Source organism: Gorilla gorilla, chromosome 23 (assembly GCF_029281585.2).
Source record: "Gorilla gorilla gorilla isolate KB3781 chromosome 23, NHGRI_mGorGor1-v2.1_pri, whole genome shotgun sequence".
NCBI lineage: Eukaryota > Metazoa > Chordata > Mammalia > Primates > Hominidae > Gorilla > Gorilla gorilla.
Genome location: NC_086018.1, coordinates 33,955,646 through 33,975,395, shown reverse-complemented (window position 1 = coordinate 33,975,395; position 19,750 = coordinate 33,955,646). Strand labels below are relative to the sequence as shown.

Below are 19,750 nucleotides of genomic sequence, written 5' to 3'. Positions count from 1 at the left end.
AATTAATTCCAGAATGTTATCTGAAGTTTTGTCATTTCATTTCAGCATGTAATTTCTCAAGCCAATTTTAATTTAAAAAGATCTGAGTAGAATCATTGCCGTTTGTCCAGAAGTTTAGAATAATAGGATTAGAATAATTAATAAGTATTGAGTGCCTACTTAGAGTTTAATACTGTTAGTAATACAGAAAAAGTATGACTTTGACCTTGATGTCAAGTGTCCTATATTTTATCGATGGCATAAGGGAACACAGATGTAAAATGATTTCTAGATGTTTTTTTCCAACCCTCACTATCTGAAAATAGGAAGCTAAGTGGAAAAATGCACAGGCTTTGGAATCCAAACAGATCTGGGTTAGAATCCTGGCTTTTTTAAAAAAATGAAATAATGAGTATATAACCATGGTCACCTTGACATCACTGGAACTCTGTTTCTGTGTTTGCAAAGTGGAGTAAGAATGTATACTAGGCAGGGCATAGTGGCTCACACCTGTAATCCCAGCACTTTGGAAGGCCGAGGTGTGCGAATCGACTGAGGTCAGGAGTTTGAGACCAGCCTGGCCAATATGGTGAAACCCCATCTGTACTAAAAATACAAAAATTACCCAGGCCTGGTGGCACTTGCCTGTAATCCCAGCTACTCAGGAGGCTGAGGCAGGAGAATTGCTTGAATCCGGGAGGCAGAGGTTGCAGTGAGCCGAGATGGCATGACTGCACTCCAGCCTGGGCGACAGAGTGAGACTCCATTGCAAAAACAACAACAACAACAAAAAGAATATACACTAGTGTTGGTGTTTTTATTTTTTTGAAATAGTGATGACACATATAAAACTCTTGGAACGTAATAAGTGCTCTTAATGTACGTTTGAGTCAAAGAGTAGATAAATGGAGCTTTGTTTTGCAACTTTCCACTTAATCTAGGCCATCGCTGATAGATTTCTTCATAATAAGTCAAGTTTAGTAATTGATTTGATGGGCAATCTCAGAAACTGCTTTAGTCTCCCTTTTGTAGAATAAGGTGACTGTGCTTATTATACTTAATAATTATTAGTGCTTTTAATACTAATTAATTATCAGTGCTTATCATACTTAATACTTAGCCAGTGGAACCATGGTGTCCATAGGAATGCTTTCACACAAGGAATGGCTTGTTAAGGTCAACAGGGAGCGAAATAAGAAAACAAACATCTCAGAGATGGGCTAATCATATTGCCCCCCACCCCGCACTGCAATGTGGGTTTCAGTTGTTAGCATGTGCTTCATCCTTTGCTGTTTTCCACAACAGTTATAAAGCTTTTTCTAGATGCCTGTGTGTTAACTAGAGGCATCTTGACTCTTTTGACTTCTCTAATTGTTCTAAATTGTTTAAGTTTTCTGTGGGGTAGATGACTGTTATTACACTAAATTATTCTTCTTTCCTGTCTTTTTTTTTTTTTTTTTGCTGGAGAGTTGGTGCCCTGGAGTTGAGTCTCTGCTTTGCAAACTGAAAATATAATTTTCCTGGGTGTGCCTTATTTTTTTCATTCCTTTTCTCCTTTTCCTACTACAAGGCTCTGACCTGCTTGGAGCCCTTACTACTTGGTCACAATTGATACTTTGTCCTTCAGAGTCACGTAGGACATAGCCACTGCATTGATTCAGTGCTCAGCTATCGAATATGGCTCTGAGAAGGAATTACTTCTCTAGAATGCAAAGTGGACATCTGAGCCAGAGAATGAAGCCCTGGTCCATATTTAGTCATTATTTAGGGAGAGTGAGGAGTAACAATTTCAAAATTAGAGTTTGGATTAAGCAAAGAAAATACTAGTCACAAATTGGCTGGTGTATGAGGTGAGTAGAGCTGGATTTTTACCAGAAGTAGAAACCTTTGTAGGAACTGCCTGTGGTTCAAGAAGTTATGTATGTTTTATGGTATATCTATGATTATGAAAGGATAATTTTCTAAAAGTTTATGTTCTTCCTCTGGGGATTGTTAACATCTATTAATATCCACAGGAATTTTACTAATAATAATGCCAACTTACTCTTGATTCAGTCCCTTTGACACAGGGACCCAAACTAATTTACATTAATTTTGTCAGTAATTCTTATAATATCCCTGTGTGGGAGCTGCTTTTTAGATGAGGTATGTGAGAATTTGTTAAGTTTACATAGTAGGTCAGTCCCTTGGATGGAAAGTTGGACCCAGGATTTGTGCTTCCAGGCTTAGTGTGCTTGATCACTGAAGTGTGCAGTCTTTTTACCTAATTCTCCTCCCCATTTATTCTTCCTATGATGGAGGAAATCATATCAAGGAAATAGCAGGAGAATTCCATCTTCTAAGAGGCTAAAGACTTTTCTGCCTTGAGGCGTGGAGTTCCCAATCCTTGGCTTAGGATGGAAGGAAACAGCAGAACACTGTGATGTTCAGCTGAAATGGCCCAACAGTTTTTTTGCATAGTTTTTTGTTCTCTTTTTAAAAATTCTCCTGTTGGGAGGAGGTGAATGTGAGAATTTTCTCTCTGCCAATCTTATATGTGAGGCGGGTGGCTTGGTTGTTTTTAATGCTCAGCAGATATCACTACTTGCTTTTGGGTTGGGGACCAGAGAGGAGGAGGTGAAGCAGCCACTTTTGGGTGGGGTTGAGAGGAGGGTACAATGTTGGAAGGAGGACATTTCTCTGTGTTTTCTTAGTCATAGGACTCTGAATCCCAAGTAGCTAAATTTAGCTCAGGTTCCTGTTGAAAGCATCGTCTTTTTGGGGCGGGTGGTGTGGGGAGAACGGAAAACCTTTTTGTGTATCCTGCTCCATGAAGCCAATAGGGAAGCAGGAGGAGGTGAGGTTGCCATGGAGATGGTAGCTGTGTGCAAGGGGAGAGCAGCAGGGTTTAGAATTCCAGGAAGGAAGAGAGAGTGATGTCATCAGATTCCATGGACCAGCCCAGGAACCCCTGTGAGGTTGGTGGGGAGTTGGGTGTGTGGGGGGTGGTGGAGTGGGAGTTTGTGCAGGGGAATTGTGGCTTCAGTAAGGTGTGGGGAGTCCAGTTCAAGCAGAGAGGTCGGTCGTGTGGAATTGTGCTGAGCTGCATTAATGCCTGATTTAAAAAAAAATCTGGAAACCATTCTGAATTTGCAGAATATTTTCTTTGTTGAAAGAAGACATTTATTTAACAAAGGAGCTCATCTAGATGTAGAAATGTAATATCTTTTTATAGTTGTATCCCTGAAGTATTTGTGTGTGCCTTTATCCCTTGTATGTGAGGGTATTTGTGTGCATATTTTAGTATATAGTTGCCTTTGTACAATACCTTTTATGGTGCTGCATGCAGTTAAATGCTTCATTAATGCCTGCTGATGGTATTTTTTTTATATGGATGGGTGTTTATAAATAAAACACACTTAAAAATAATCTGAAAAGAATATCAAAGCAGTTGCTTTTTCAGCAGAAAGGAAAACTGCATGCTTCAAGACAGTTGTTCTGAACATATGCATGTTTGTGCTGATAGTGAAGGGCAAATGTGTTTCTTTTGGTATGACTAAGAGGCTGCTTTTTTTTTTTAAACAAATATAACAGAACCTGTGCATCCGAATGAATATTGCCCTTCAAAATAGTCACCTTGGCTGGTGATACAACCATTGCGCAAAACCTGAGGAACTCTCATTCGGAATCGGCTTTAGAGATGAGTGATGAGGAAAACGTTTTCAATACCTAACACTGATTTTTTTTATTTAAAAAATACCTACCTAGGTTTTTGAAAGACACTTGGTTTCTTTGAATTGGCTCTTCCTGATTTTGTGGTGGTGTCAAAAAGTCAAATCTGTGCTCAAAGGGTGAGCTTTTACCCCATTTGAAGATACTTAAAGTCATGGGTTTAGGCTCTGGAGGCATTTTCATTTTCAGATCAAGAGCTCTTTAAATATTTAGTTTAGCAGTGGCCGTGTTTTGAATGATGGTAGCATCTGAGGAATAAGAACATAGCCTTCCCAGGGCGACATCTTCTGAGGTGACCCATTTGGATTTATTTGTTCAAGTGTGTCTGTTAAAATCAGTGACATTACCATTGGGTAATGTGGGAAGCAGCTTTAGATGGTGTGTCGGAGGGCACAGACTCTTTGAAATCGGGTTGGTTCGAGTCTGAACCCCTGTTCTGCAATTCACTCACTGACCTTGGACAAGTTAGTCTCTTGGTGCGTTGGCTTCCTCATGTGTAAAATGGGAATGATAGTGCTGTGAGTACCAACCTCACAGTGTGGTTTGAGGACTAAGTAAGCTAATATGTAAAGCTCTTAGACATTTGGTTTGTTCTCAGTCAGTGCTTGCTGTGATTATTGTCGTTAATAATTATATATTTCTTTGAATTACAGAATTCTGAGGTAGAATGTGCCTGGAGATAGTATAGCTCAGTAGTCCCTGTTCTGTACAGTTGGCGTATCGTATCTGTGGGGTCCACATCTGTGCATTCAACCAACCACGGATTGAAAATAATTCAGAAAAAAAAATAACAATGCAACAATAAAAATAATACAAATAAAAATACTAAATAACTACGTAGCATTTACACTGTATTAGGTATTATAAGTAATCTGGAGATGATTTAAAGTCTCTGGGAGGATATACGTAGGTTATATGTAAATACTGTGCTATTATACATCAGGGACTTGAGCATCTGTGGATTTTGGTGTCTGAGAGGGGTCCTCAAAACAGTCCCCCGTGGACATCAAGGGATGACTGTATTGAAGTCAACCTGGACCTCATTCCAGACACTACTGAATCAAGGAGGGAAATCTGTAGGTTTTAGATTATTCCCAGGTGATTCAAATGATGGGTCAAGATTGGGAACTATTGAGTATAATCTGTTTACAGTATGGCCCCAGCACTAGAAGCTTCATTTCCTGGTAGATGCAGAAATCTCAGACGCCACTGTAGACCTACTGAATCAGAATCTACATTTTAACAAGATACCTAGTGACCTATCTGCATGCTAACATTTGAGAAGCACTGCTTTTCTTCTACCAATGGGAATAATTGGGTGATAACCGCAGGTTAAAGATGAATTATCTCTCAATTTTTCCCATTGCTGGAAGGGAAACAGTGTGGCTAAACCAGTGTGTAGATAATCATACACTTACCTTCCCTATTTCTTGGCCTAGGGATAAATGCTTTTCTGGACTAAACTGCTGCGTAACATGTAACAGAAAGAACAGTTATAATTATGGCTCTGGCTCTACTGTTTACTAGCTATTTGGCCTGGATCCAGTCACTTAATCTCTCTGAGTCTGACTCTCCTCACCTGATAATGGAAATAATACCCAGAAATAATGTATATCAATTATCTAGCGCATTGCAGTGCCTGCATATGTCACTAGCTTTTCCTTTTCCCTTGCCTTCAACCTTTCATTGATAAATCTGTAGTGTAGTTCTAGTCCCTTAGAAAGGGCCACCAGTGGAGTCTCAGTACCATCTCATCTCTGTGGGCTCTTCTTGCCCTTCTCCCAGCTATCTTGAGTATTTAATTGTACTTGCAGAAAACTAAGCTTTACACAATATATATATGTATATAGTTTTCTCTCTTTCTGCAAAATACCTTTTACTTAATGGAGACTATTATCTAAGAGGGCTAGAAGATGAAGAACTAAAGGATTTGAGTAATTGAGTTGATACAGGAATCAAAGTATAACGAGATATGACAGGCAGCTCTTTTATGAATTCTTAATAGTTGACCATTTGTTTAAAAAAATGAAATTCCTGGTTTTTAAAACTTGGCATCAAGAAAAAAAATCCTCGGTAGGTTTGAAGTTGTTTGAAGTCTTTTAGATTGTTTCCAAGCAAGAATTAACGTGGTAATTATCAGAAGATCACTGAATTGGTAAGTAATGAGCATTATCTTCTTTCTGATCAGGGAATTAATACAATAAAAGGAAGTTCAGGGACTTGCTCTGAGGACACTAGTAGTAGGTGGCAGAGAGTCTAGGTCAGAGAGTTGGCAGTTGTAGCCAGTAGGGCATTGGAAGCAACAGCAGCAGGAGGAAATAGAAAAGTCCAGTTTTACTCAGATCTTAATGGACTTAGGGATAGGCAGGATTGTGAACTCAAAGCATATAAAAATTGTTACAATAATAGTTTTTCTCTATGGGGTAGGTATACTTTCAGGTGCTTTGTATACCTTGTGCCTAAACTTAACATCCTTGCAAGGTGTAGACATGATCACATATATTTTATAGACCAGAAAATAAAATTGAGGCCCAGAAAGGTGAGTAACTTGTCCTAAGTTGTTCCTCTAATAAACACCAGAGCTGGTTTAACATCATGTTCAATAGCAATGTGAGTGAAGAGACTGTTATAAAACTCAATTGAAATAATGTCTATCAATTAAAATAAAATTTATTGTTTTGTCTATAATGACTTTTTTGGGGTAGAATTGTTAATTTAAATTTAGACTGTGATAGTCAACTCAGCCTGTCTTAAAGGGACTTTTTTGAATGTTGCAGAATGATCCTTTGAAATGTATTTCTTTTATACTCTGAGGCTAATTAAGAGGTATCTTTTGTTTTTTTAAATGCCAAAGCTTGTGAAGTCTTCAGTTTAGTGAAACACCAGTTTAAATTGAAATATCACAACACAAACTGATTTGTTGGTGGTTATCAATTGGCATATTTAGTCATAATGAGTATTCACATAATTGTGTCTGTTAGTCTGTTATTCCATTCAGATCCAGATGTAGATAATTATCAATGATTGCACAGAGTGAATCATGTATTTAGACAGATTTCTAAGTTACGGTTGGAAGAACTACAAATGAGAGGACTTGGGTTCCAGGCCTGTTTTTGTGACCTTGGATGTGTCACTTGAAACTCAAGGGAATGAACCTGAGTTTCCCTTATCAATCAAAAGAGAATAATGTTATCTATCTAACAGAATTGTTATGAGTAGGAGGATGTGCTTGACACCAATTTCTGCTTCTTAAGACTAGCTCTGTAACCTTGAGAAAGACATTTAAAACCTTGTGGTACATTGGTTTTCTTGTCTGTAAGGTCAGTCTGTGCTATGTGAATATGGTTGCCAGGTAAGGAGGGTGCAAGTAAAGTAGCTGAATTAGAATTAGATGATCCCTGTGGGTCCCCTCATAATCTGTGGTCCTGTACTAGTGAGAACTGCCTGTGTGTTGGTATGTGGTGAAGTGTTACATACAACTAAGATACTGTTTCTTATTATTATTATTGCTAACAGGGCCACCCCATTAAGGAACAGGCACTGTGTAAGATATTGCATGTATTACCTCAATCCTTGTAACAATCCTGTGAGGTAGGTAGTATTCTCATTTAAAGATGGAAGAATTTGAGGCTGAGAGATCAATTAGCTTTCCACAGCCATAGAGCTAGTTGGTTACCAGAGACGTAGATCAGTGTGATTCTAATAACTGTACTTTCCCCCATACCTCACTACACATGCTATTGTGACAGGCCAAAACTAGGACATGGGCTTATTATGCCACAAACTGCCTGTACCAAAGAATGTAATGACGACTGAGTAATTATATTCTTCACCACCAAACACTTAACAGTTAAAGAAGGGGAGAAAGCCAGTTTCACTTCAGAGTGTTCCTGCTGAAGTAGTAAAAATTATTACTATTACTAATTCTCCATCCTCGATTATGAATCTTTTTAATAATCTCTTTGGCAAAATGGGTAATACAAATAAAGCACTTCTGCTGCATACTAAGTGTGACAGTTATCTAAAGGAAAACTGCTTCTGTGATTGAGTTGCCAGCTGAACTTTTTTCATGGGATGCCATTTTTACTTGAAAGAACAACTGATAGGCTATGGTATTCAGACGTTTTATTAAAAATGAATGAGGTGGCCAGGCGCAGTGGCTCACACCTGTAATCCCAGCACTTTGGGAGGCTGAGGCAGGGGATCATGAGGTCAGGAGATCGAGACCATCCTGGCCAACATGGTGAAACCCCGTCTCTACTAAAAATACAAAAATTAGCTGGGTGTGCTGGCATGCGCCTGTAGTCCCAGCTACCTGGGAGGCTGAGGTGGGAAAATTGCTTGAACCCAGGAGGTGGAGGCTGCAGTGAGCTGAGATTGTACCATTGCACTCCAGGCTGGGCAACAGAGCAAGACCCTGTCTTAATTTAAAAAAAAAAAAAAATGAAGCAAGCCTGTCATTTTAAGGAAAACTGATATTTGTGGCCAGTGATAAAATTTGAACTTTCAAGCAAAAACTAGAGTTTTGGAAAACTTGTATCCTGGCCTATGAGCCTGACAGCTCTGGCCCTTAAAAGACTTTTCTGATGAGATTGGTGGTGATATTAGTGAATGTGAATTTTTTGATGTTATATAACGAGATGTGTCAACAGTTGGAAGATCTTTATAACTTAGTGAACTTGTATTTTATAAATGAACAACACATAATGTTACAAAATCATGCATAGGCAAAAAATCTATTCCAAGTACAAGACCAATGAATTTTTATATTAACAGTATGAAAAAATTCATTGATAAGGTTTCACATGCCACATTGCAACTAACCTTTGGTACAGTATTAAAGAAGAATATCTAGAGATAGGCGAAAAGGCTATTAAAATACCTTGCCTTTTCCAGATACATATCCATGGGATGCCAAATTTCTTTCTTATACTTCAGAATAATATTGAAACAGATTGAATGCAGAAGCAGGTATGAGAATCCAGCCATCCTCCATTCCATCTCCAATCCCCAGGCCACAGTCTGGTACTGGCTTGTGGCCTGTTAGGAACCAGGCCACACGGCAGGAGGTGAGCAGCAAGCACTACTGCCTGAGCACCACCTCCTATCAGATCAGTGGTGGCATTAGATTCTCATAAGAGTGCATACCCTACTGTGAACTGCGCGTGCAAGGGATCTAGGTTGCCTGTTCCATCTAATGCCTGATGACTTGAGGTGGAACAGTTTCATCTTGAAACTATCCCCACCCTACCCCACCCCCCATGGAAAAATTATCTTCCATGAAACCAGTCCCTGTGCCAAAAAGATTGGGGACCACTGTTCTACTAAGTTGGATGTTAAAAATATTTGTAGAAATGTAAAATAATGCTATTCTTCTCACTGGTTTAGTTTACAAACTAAACCATTTTCATAAAATATTTTTTAGGCTAATATAATGGTTGGTTTATTATTGATACTTTTAAAGGAATTAACATATTTTTTAAAGTACTCAGTTTTAGTTTCTCATAGGCAAATCGCAGTAGTTATAACCACAGAAGCAAAAGCTCTTTGGAGTCTTTGGTAATTTTTAAAGTGTTAAGGTATTCTGAAATCAAAAAAGTTTGAGAATTGCAGCTCTAGTTCTCTAATCTTTCATTTCAGTAGTGGTTGAAACCTCTTAAATTGGTTCTTTAAGTCATGAATGGATCTTGACCCACAAATTGAAAGAGCGTGGGCTAGAGTTAGAGGATTACATTGTGAAGGGAGGTGGGATTTTGCTGAATTTTGCTTGAGTTGATGTTTGAGAATGTGCCAAGGTGGAAGTAAATTGAGTAAAGTTTCTATCTGGAAGTTAGCTATTTGTGGTCATCCTCCAAACCCCATTCAAGTCTTACCTACTGTGAGTCTCCTCTTTGTAATTTCTTTATGCCTTTCTCACTTGATTATCAACCATGTACACTTGTTCTGTCTGGGCCATACATTTACATTTTATTACATGGTTCATATTGTATTTGTTTACATGCCTCTTTCCCTTACTAGACTGTGAGTTCTTTGAGAAAAGAATCCCTAGCTTATTTTCCTTTGCATTCCTACCAAGTTGCAGACACATAAACGTCCCTCAGTAAATGTTTGCTAAAGGAGTAAATGAGAAGAAAAAGAGAATAACCAAGTGAGGCAAGGCTTGGGATATTTGGAACCTAATCATGTAAGCAATGGAGGGCCATTACTATGGAAGTGGTATGAGTGGTGTTTTAGGTAGTTAACCCTGGCCCTGGTAAGAAAGCTGGGCAGGGGTGGATGGAGGCTAGCTCTTAGCTGGACCAGCCAAGAGACTATTAGAGTAATTTAAGCTTGAAGTGATCCAGGCCTGGATTAAGATGAGTGCTTTCGCCATAGATAATAAGGCATACATCCTGAATCCTGAGGAGTATTTGCAAAAACAGAAACAATACCATCCATACTGCTTGACAGTTGTTGTGTACTTATGCTGAATACTGTGTTAGGAGCTTTATGTATATTGTTTCATTTAATCTTCACAGCATCCCTGAGGTAGGTGTTGTTATTATCTCCATTTTTTTCTAGTTAAGTACAAATAATACATGTTCATTTGTTGAACAGTTAGAAAATACAGATAAGAAACCTCCTCCCCCCACAAAGACATATATCACTCATAAATCCAAATTCAACACCAAGACATATGACCACTATAAACATTTTGGGATATATCCCTCCAGACATAAAAAAACATATATATTGTGTGTTATATATGCCTGAATATGAGGAAACCATGAATATAAGGCCTTAATGCTGTTTTTCCATTGAAAGGAAGGGCTAACCTATTAAGCTTTTAGGGATGTCGAGGAAATAGGCAAATATCTACTTAAAATATTTATTTATGTAATTTAGAAACATTTTATCTTTTTGGGAAAAAATGTGTATATGCTCTACTTGCATCAGTATCTGTATTGTTGCTTAGAACCACTTTGAATCTTCAGTTTTCCAGAGTATATATTGAGATACAGCACTTTTTTGTATCTATATTTATTGTAGTCACTGATGATTTTATCTCAAGCTGTAAGTACTTATTCAAATAACAACAGGAAGTTTCTTCATTTGTACTGTGGTGTATACTGCATTGCTTTTCAAAAAAATGTTAATGGAGGTTAAATTCATATAAGATAAAATTAACCTTTTAAAAAAATGAACAATTTGGTGGCATTTAATACGTTCACAGTGCTGTACAACCACTATCTCCATGTAGCTTACATTTTTACATCACCCTCAGTGGATACATCACCCGTATCCATTAAGCAATCATCCTGTCTTTCCCCTTCCCTGCTGGCAACCACCAATCTGCTTTCTCTTTTGATGAATTTACCTGTTCTGGAGATTTTATATAAATGGAGTCATATAATATATGACCTTTTATGTCTGGCTTCTTTCACTTAGTACTGTGTGTTTTCATTGTTTATCCATGTTGTAGCATATATCAGTACTTCTTTCCTTTTTATAACTGAATGATATTCCTTTGTGTGTATATAGCACAATTTGTTTATCTGTTTATCCCTTAATGGACGTTTGGGTTTCCATCCTTTGGCTTTTTTTTTTTTTTTTTTGAGACGGAGTCCCACTCTGTCGCCCAGGCTGGAGCGCAGTGTGTGATCTCGGCTCACTGCAAGCTCTGCCTCCCAAGTTCGTGCCATTCTCCTGCCTCAGCCTCCCAAGCAGCTGGAACTACAGGCACCCGCCACCAAGCCCAGCTAATTTTTTGTATTTTTAGTAGAGATGGGATTTCACCGTGTTAGCCAGGATGGTCTCAATCTCCTGACCTCATGATCCGCCCGCCACGGCCTCCCAAAATGCTGGGATTACAGGTGTGAGCCACTGCGCCCAGCCCATCCTTTGGCTATTGTGAGTAGTGTTGCCATGAACATCTGTGTACAAGTATTGGTTTTGAGTACCTGTTTTCCAGTTCTTTGGGTATATACCTAGGAGTGGAATTGCTGGGTCATATGGTAGCTCTATATTTAACTTTTTGAAGAACTGCCAATCTCTTTTCCACAGCAGCTGCTCCATTTTACATTCCCACCAGCAATGTACAAGTGTTTGTCAATTTATTTTTAATGAAGAACACAATAAGACAGGGAAAGTAAAGAGAAAGTATGTGTAGCCTTTGAGTCTATTAGAGCTCTGTATCTCAGATTTTGCTGATGGACTTATTAAATATTTATTTAGCATCACTTCAGCACTAAGAATGAAATTTAGCTCAGGGAAATGAATCTAATCTGTTTTAAGTAGTGAACAGACTAAGAAGTGATGATCAGAGGAATGAAGGAATGGAAATTTAAATAGACTAAAGTTCCTTGAGGGCAAAGGCCTTATTCATCTTTGTGTCCTCAGCATTTAACAAAGTACTTGGTGTATCATGGGTTTTTTTGGGGGGTCTCCAAGACTACCCTAGGTCCAGTGAATTATCTAGGACTTACGGAACTCAGATGTAGTCATACTTATAGCTATGCTTTATACTAGTAAAAGGCTATAAAGCAATGTCAGCAAAGAAAAAAGGTGCATGCGGTGAAGTCCAGAGGAAACCTGACTCAAGCTTCCAAAAGTCCTTTCCCAGTGGAGTCACAGGACTTGCTTGATTCCTCCAGCAGTAAGTTGTGACAGTGTTGTCTACCAGGGAAGCTTGTTACAGACTTAGTGCTGAGATTTTTTGGCTGGGGATGGTGAAGGGGGCTGTTCACATAAGCACCCTAACCCTAGCACATATCAAAATTCCAGACTCCCGAAAGGAAAGCAGGCATTAACAGATAAGAGCCACTCTGATCAGTTCTGGGGATAGAACCCTTGTGAAATCTTCAGTTCCCAGATACTAGCTAAGGCCAACCTTAGCAGTCAGACCTGCTACGTTAATTCTTTTTCCACATAGATGTTCAGTTTCTTTAAAAAATATGTTCTTAGGTCTGTGAAGAAAAATAAACACCATAGTAGAAAGCCAGCAGGGACTTTAATGTAAGACAGACCTGGATTTGTAATATGGGGGGAAAATTGTATAGTTTTTCTGAGCCTTAGTTTCCTTACTATAGAGTGATATATCACAGGGTTTTAGTGAGAATTAAAAGTGATAATGTTTATAAAACACTAGGCATAATGTCTGTCTTATATATAGTAAGTAGCTGTCAGCATTTTTTTTTAGCTCACTTGTATCAGTCCAGGTCCAGCCAGGAGAGAGAGACTACACAGTACTTTGGACAGGGCATTTAATATAAAGAATTATTTACCTCCAGGCGCAGTGGCTTATGCCTGTAATCCCAGCACTTTGGGAGCCAAGGCGGGTGGATCACCTGTGGTTGGGAGTTCAAAACCAGCCTGACCAACATAGAGAAACCCCGTCTCTACTAAAAATACAAAATTAGCCGGGTGTGGTGGCACATGCCTGTAATCCCAGCTACTCAGGAGGCTGAGGCAGGAGAATCGCTTGAACCCGGGAGGTGGAGGTTGCAGTGAGCCAAGATCACGCCACTGCACTCCAGCCTGGGCAACGAGCAAAACTCTGTCTCAAAAAAAAAAAAAAAGGCCGGGCGCGGTAATCCCAGCACCTTGGGAGGCCGAGGCAGGCGGAACACGAGGTCAGGAGATTGAGACCATCCTGGCTAACACGGTGAAACCCCGTCTGTACTAAAAATACAAAAAATTTAGCTGGGCGTGGTGGCACGCGCCTGTAATCCCAGCTACCTGGGAGGCTGAGGCAGGAGAATGGCATGAACCCGGGAGGCGGAACTTGCAGTGAGCTGTGATCGTACCACTGCACTCCAGTCTGGACAACAGAGTGAGACTCTATCTCCAAAAAAAAAAAAAGAAACAATTCTTTACCATAAGAGGAGACTGAAATAATGAGAAATTGACTCCTAGGAAGAAAACTCTAAATAACAGCAGATATAGATCTGCTGTATCTATAATAAGAAATATAATAATATGATTGATGTGTGATAAAATAGAATTAGTATAATAGCAGCTAAGCAGCTATCCCGGGACCGAGATATCATACCCAAAGAGCCGTCTCCCTCAGTACCACCAAACACTTCCTGGCCGAGAGACTGAAATCCGAGGGGCTTTGTTGGAGAAGGCATGACTTTGACTCTCAGAATGGCAGAGAAGTAAGTCCCTATGGACTTATACCAGCAGAACTTGCTGGAAATCTGTCCTTTTGAAGTTGCCAAAAACTACCCTCTAGGATACTTGAGGAAAGCTCTTCACAAGGAGTTGTCTCACCAGAGGCACTTTGCTGCCATATGACAACATGAAAAGGTTTACTGAGGGAAGCTACTAGCTGCTGGCTGCTGTCCATTGTAGGAGCTAGGATGGAGGGAAACTGCTTATCCTGTAAGAACCTGCTAGGCAAGCACAATGGGACCTGGAAGCGAAATGCTTTCCTCCTACAGTGTATCTCCCGTGTCCTCTATGGGTAAAGCTTGACATCATGCATGCTTTGCAAAGGAAAAGTATTTAAAGGGCCCAGGTTCATTTTCACACAGCCGGCAAAAAGGGTAAATTTGGAGCTGATAATCAATTAATTGATAACCAGTATATAGATGGAATGGATGTTTAATTCTAAATCCTCAGAAAACAGGAAGAAGATGGCAAATGGAGAGAGATCTAAGGAACCTCAAAAATAAGTAAGACACATGCAAAAAAAAAAAAAAAATGAAGTTGGACCTTACATCAATACCAAAATTAACTCAAAATGGATCAAAGACCTAAACATAAGAGCTAAAACTATAAAACTCTTAGAAGAAAACTTAGAGTAAATCCTCATGACCTTGGAATTGGCAGTGGATTCTTAGACATGACACCAAAATCACAGGCAACAAAAGAAAAAACAGATAAATTAGACTTTATCAAAATTAAAAACTTTTATGCATCAAAGGACGCTATTAACAGAGTGAAAAGGCAACCAACTAATGGAAGAAAGTATTTGCAAAAATATATCTGGTAAGGGATTAATATCCAAAATATATAAAGAACTTTTACAACTCAACAACAAAAAAGCAAATGGCCCAATTATAAAATGGGCAGGGGACTTGAATACACATTTCTCCAAAGAAGGTATACAAATGGTCAATAAGCACATGAAAAGATGAAAAGTACATGAAAAGATGCTCAACATCACTAAGTTGTAAAGGAAATATAAATCAAAACAATGAGATAACACTTCACACTCATTTGGATGAAAATACACACACAATAACAAGTGTAAGTAAGAATACGGAGAGATTGAAACTCTCGTGCTTTGCCGGTGGAAATTTAAAATGGTTCAGTGCTGTGGAAAACAGTATGGCAGTCCCTTAAAAAGTTAAATATTGTCACTGTGCAAACACCATAGAATTACCAGTGATCCAGCAGTTCTGCTTCTGAATATTTACCCAAAAGCATTGAAAGCAGGGACTTGAATAGATATCTGTACACCCATATTCATAGCAGCTTTATTCACAATAATTAAAAGGTGGAGGCAACCCAAGTGTCCATTGACAGATGAATGGATGGACAAAATGTGATTTTTACGTACCACATATTGTAGGCTACAATACAGTGATATGCACATAAAATTGTGTTTTATATAATTTTAACATAATATTATTTGGACTTAGAAGGAAATTCTGACACGTGCTACAATATGGATGAACCACAAAGATATGGTGAGATAAGTGCAGTGAGCTGAGATTATGTCACGGCGCAAATAAATATTGTTTGACTATTCACGTGAGGTACTTAAAGTAGTCACATTGATGGAGACAAAGTAGAATGCTGGTTGGCAGTGGACGGAGGGAGACAGGAATGGGGAGTTAGTGTTTATTGGGTGCAGCATTTCAGTTGGGGAAGATCAGAAAGTTCTGGAGATGGATGGAGGTGGTTGCACAACAATATAAATATACTTAATGCTATAGAAGTGTATACTGAAAAATGGCTAAAATGGTAACTTTATGTATATTTAACCACAGTTTTAAAAAAAGATGAAAGGAAACTGCTAAAGAATATTTATAGTATGATCTTAAACCTCAGTACTAGAAAAGATAGATTAACGGGGAACTTTATTTTTAAAATTTTAATTAAAAAAAATTTTTTTTGAGACAGTCTCACTCTGTTGCCCAGGCTAGAATGCTGTGGTACAATCTCAGCTCACTGCAGCTTCCGCCTCCTGGACTCAAGCCATCCTCCCATTTCAGCCTGTCAAGTAGCTGGGACCACAGGTGTGCACCACCACACCTGGCTAATTTTTATTATTTCTTATAGACTCAGGGTCTCCTTGTGTTGGCCCAGGCTGGTCTCGACCTCTTCCCACCTTGGCTTCCCAAAGTGCTGAGATTACAGGAGTGAGTCACTGTGCCTGGCCAGAATTTTATTTATTATTTATGTACTTCAAAATATAATTTTGTCATGATTGAATTTTATTTTATTTTTTTAAAATGCAAGAACAAAGTGGATTTGTAAAGGAAATTGAAAGAACTGAGGGTGTTAGCCAAACAGGAATTGATGACAGCAGAGTGGACTATCTAGCTGTATGAAGCATACGTTGTCATACCTGGGCTGTATGATACGGCCTTTTGTTCGGAGGCTGCACATCTGTACAGCATGTGACTATACTGAATACTTTAGGCAATTGTAACACAATGTATCTAAACATGGAAACATGTATCTAATGTATCTAATTTATCTAAACATGTACAGCAAAAATACAGTATAAAAGATAAAAATGATACACAGGTATAGGGCACTTGTGAATACAGCCTGCAGAATTGGAAGTTGCTGTGGATGAGTCAGTGAGTGTAAGTGGATGTGAAGGCTTCGGGCATTACTGTACACTACTGTTGACTTTATCAACACTGTGCACTTAGGCTACACTAAATTTTTACCAAATTATTTTTCTTTAACAACAAATTTGCCTTAGCTTACTGTAACTTTTTTACTTTATAAACTTTAAAATTTTTTTAACTTTTTGATTCTTTTGTAATAACACTTAGCTTAAAATATAAACACATTGTATTGCTGTACAAAAGTATTTTATTTGTATTCTTATTCTATAAGGTTTTTTTATTAAGATTTCTAATTTTTTTTTTTCCACTTTTTAAACTTTTTTTTGTTGAAAGCTAAGACACAAACACACACATTAGCTTAGGCCTCCACAGGGACAAAATCATCAGTATGCTTTCCACCTCCACATCCTTCCCACTGGAAGGTGGTAATGGCCAGTAACACACATGGAGCTGTCATTTTCTATGATAACAATGCCGTGTGCTGGAAGACCTCAGGAAGGACCTCCTTGAGGTAACTTTTTGTTTTTACATAAGTAGAAGGAGCACACTCTAATGAAAAAAAGTATGATATAGTAAATACATGAACCAGTAAAATAACCGTTTATTATCATCAAGCACTGTGAACTGTACATTGTTGTATGCGCTAGACTTTTATATGACTGGCAGCACAGTAGACTTGTTTACACCAGCATCACACAAACACATAAGTAATGTTTTGTGCCATGACAGTTATGATGTCACTGTGATAGGAGTTTTTCAGCTTCATTATAATCTTTTTTATTTGTGGCAGGGAAGAGTTTTGCTCTGTCGCCCAGGCTGGAGTGCAATGGCACGATCTCAGCTCACTGCAGCCTCTGCTTCCTGGGTTCAAGCGATTCTTGTGCCCGCAGCCTCCCAAGTAGTTGGGATTACAGGTGCTCACCACCACACCTGGCTGATTTTGTATTTTTAGTAGAGATGGGATTTCGCCATGTTGGCCAGGCTGGTCTCGAACTCCTCACCTCAGGTGATCCTCCGTCCTCGGCCTCCCAGAGTGCTGGGATTACAGATGTGAGCCACTGCGCTTGACCAGCTTCGTTATAATCTCATGGGACTACCATTGTTTATGCAATCAGTTGTTGACCAAAGTATTGTCATGTGGCCTTGACTGTGTATGTCACAAAAGGCAGAGTTTCTTTGGTCACTTTAGAGGTATTCTCATTCATTCTGTTCTTGAATACTAGAATCAGTTTATAATCTCACTAGGTTTTGAACACCTTACAGTGAGGTAGAATGGCCATTTAGCACATATTCCTAAATAGCTGATGTAGAGTAAGCTAAGGAAATTAAAGGTTAGTTATTTGGAAATGTGCTACTTTGTGCGATTTATTCCCATAGACTATATAATTTTGCAATAAATAGGCATGGGGGTTGGGAAGGAATTCTTTTTGAGCTTCTCCTATATGTTAAATATTGTGCCAGATAAGCGTCACCTGATTATCTCATTGGATGTCACAACTTTATATGGTAGATATTATCTGTTACACAGTTGAGAAAATTTAGGGTCAGAGATATTAAGGATTTTGACTAGTCACATAGTTAGGAAGTGACCCAGCCAGTATTTGAATCTGTATCTTCAGCTCCCAAGGTTCAGTCCAACCTTTCTATTGCATGATGAAAGGAGTTACATATATCTGTAATATAACTAGTAGAGTCTGAGGTGAATAGTTTATATGATTTGAGAGTCAGGAGTTGTAAATTCTGGGTTATCTTTCATACCTACCTAGTTTGAATGACTGTGGGCAAGGCACTTCTCTAAGTCTCAGCTTCCTCACCTGTAAAGAAAAGGGGTTTGATTGGTTATTTCTTAGACACCTGTGACCACTATTGAAGAAATTTTGGTGTGTTTCAAAGATAATCTTCAAGAACCCAGTAAATCCTGTGTCAGATTTTACCATGAAACATACTGCTTATACCGCTCATTTTTAATTTAAAAAAAAGGAGGGGGGCGGTAAATGTGGAGGGAGTAGTGAATGTAACAAAGAACTGTCATTGATTGTCTTGATAGGGAGGTAGAATGAGTTTTTTTGTAGCGAAAGGTTAGTTTACTAGTTAACAGTTGGACCTCATGTTGGGACCATGTTGTTAGATACTATCAGATTCGTATCACTTATAAGTCTTCATCTTATCTCTAGGTATTTTGAACTCTTATGGTTTGGAAGCAGAATGACGCCCTGTGGTCACTTAGCAATTTCTCTTGTTGAGGCCAGGCCCAGTGGCTTATTCCCGTAATCCCAGCACTTCGGGAGGCCGAGGCAGGACTTGAGGCCAGGAGTTTGAAACCAGTCTGTGCAACAGAGTGAGACCTTGTCCCTACAAAAGATAAAACAAAATTAGCCGGGTGTAGTGGCACATGCCTGTAGTCCCAGCTACTCAGGAGGCTGAGATAGGAGGATCGCTCTTGGGTCTGCGAGGTCGAGGCTGCAATGAGCCATGTTCGTGCCACTGCACTCCAGTCCAGCCTGGGCGACGGTGTGAGACCCTCAAAAAAAAGGTGTATATTTTTTTCTCAAGCCAGAGAGATTTGTTGCTGGGATTAGTTTTTGCATGTAATAGCATATGGGATTTTACATCTTCTGTTCCTGTGGCATTCCTTTTATGTCCCAATTCAAAAATAGGCTCAATACTTGAAAAACAATTAACTTGCTGCAAATAACATAGTGAAACATCCTGAGCAACTTGATTTGCTTTTTTTTTAAGTCAGTGTGGTCTGTTTCCTTCTGTTATTAGATACATGCAAGGTGATGTGAAATTCATTTTCCACTGGGGAGTAAGTCAATGAAAAATCTGAGCTCGTACCCATTACCCAAGTTATTTGTAGAAGACAGCTTCATTTTGTATCTTCCTTTGCTTTATCTCGCTTTCCTCTCTCCAAACTGCAGAGTGGTAAGAATTCATTTTGTTCCATTTTCATTATTCTTCCCCTTTCATTTTGTTAGACACAGAAGAAAGGCAGTGGGATGGTTTTGTGGATTTGTTTTTTTTTTGTTGTTGTTGTTTTTCTTGAGACTGGCTAATTTTTGTATTTTTTGGTATAGATGGGGTTTCACTGTGTTGGCCAGGCTAGTCTCGAATCCCTGACCTCAAATGATCCTCCCGCCTCACCCTCCCAAAGTGCTGGGATTACAGCCGTGAGCCACCGCGCCTGGCCAGAGTTGTTTTTTTCATTGCTTGGTTTAACTTTGTTGTGTATTTCCAGTTTTCTGCACTCTGCTCGTAGCCAACTC

General features: G+C 39.0%; 1 protein-coding gene across 20 annotated transcripts in view; it reads left to right on the top strand.

Moving 5' to 3' along the window:
• RBFOX2 (RNA binding fox-1 homolog 2) overlaps positions 1–19,750 on the top strand; it is a 291,710-nt gene that overhangs the window by 64,439 nt on the left and 207,521 nt on the right. The window contains exon 1 of one of the 20 annotated variants that reach the window (XM_031005334.3): positions 2,835–2,936. The exons of 17 other annotated variants lie outside the window; for them this stretch is intronic. In XM_031005334.3, coding sequence (XP_030861194.1) covers positions 2,895–2,936 — 42 coding nt within the window. In that variant the 5' untranslated portion in view covers positions 2,835–2,894. Of the gene's footprint in view, positions 1–2,834; positions 2,937–19,750 lie in introns of those variants that run through there. 2 more of the 20 variants (XM_031005338.3, XM_031005336.3) reach the window with 2 other exon arrangements.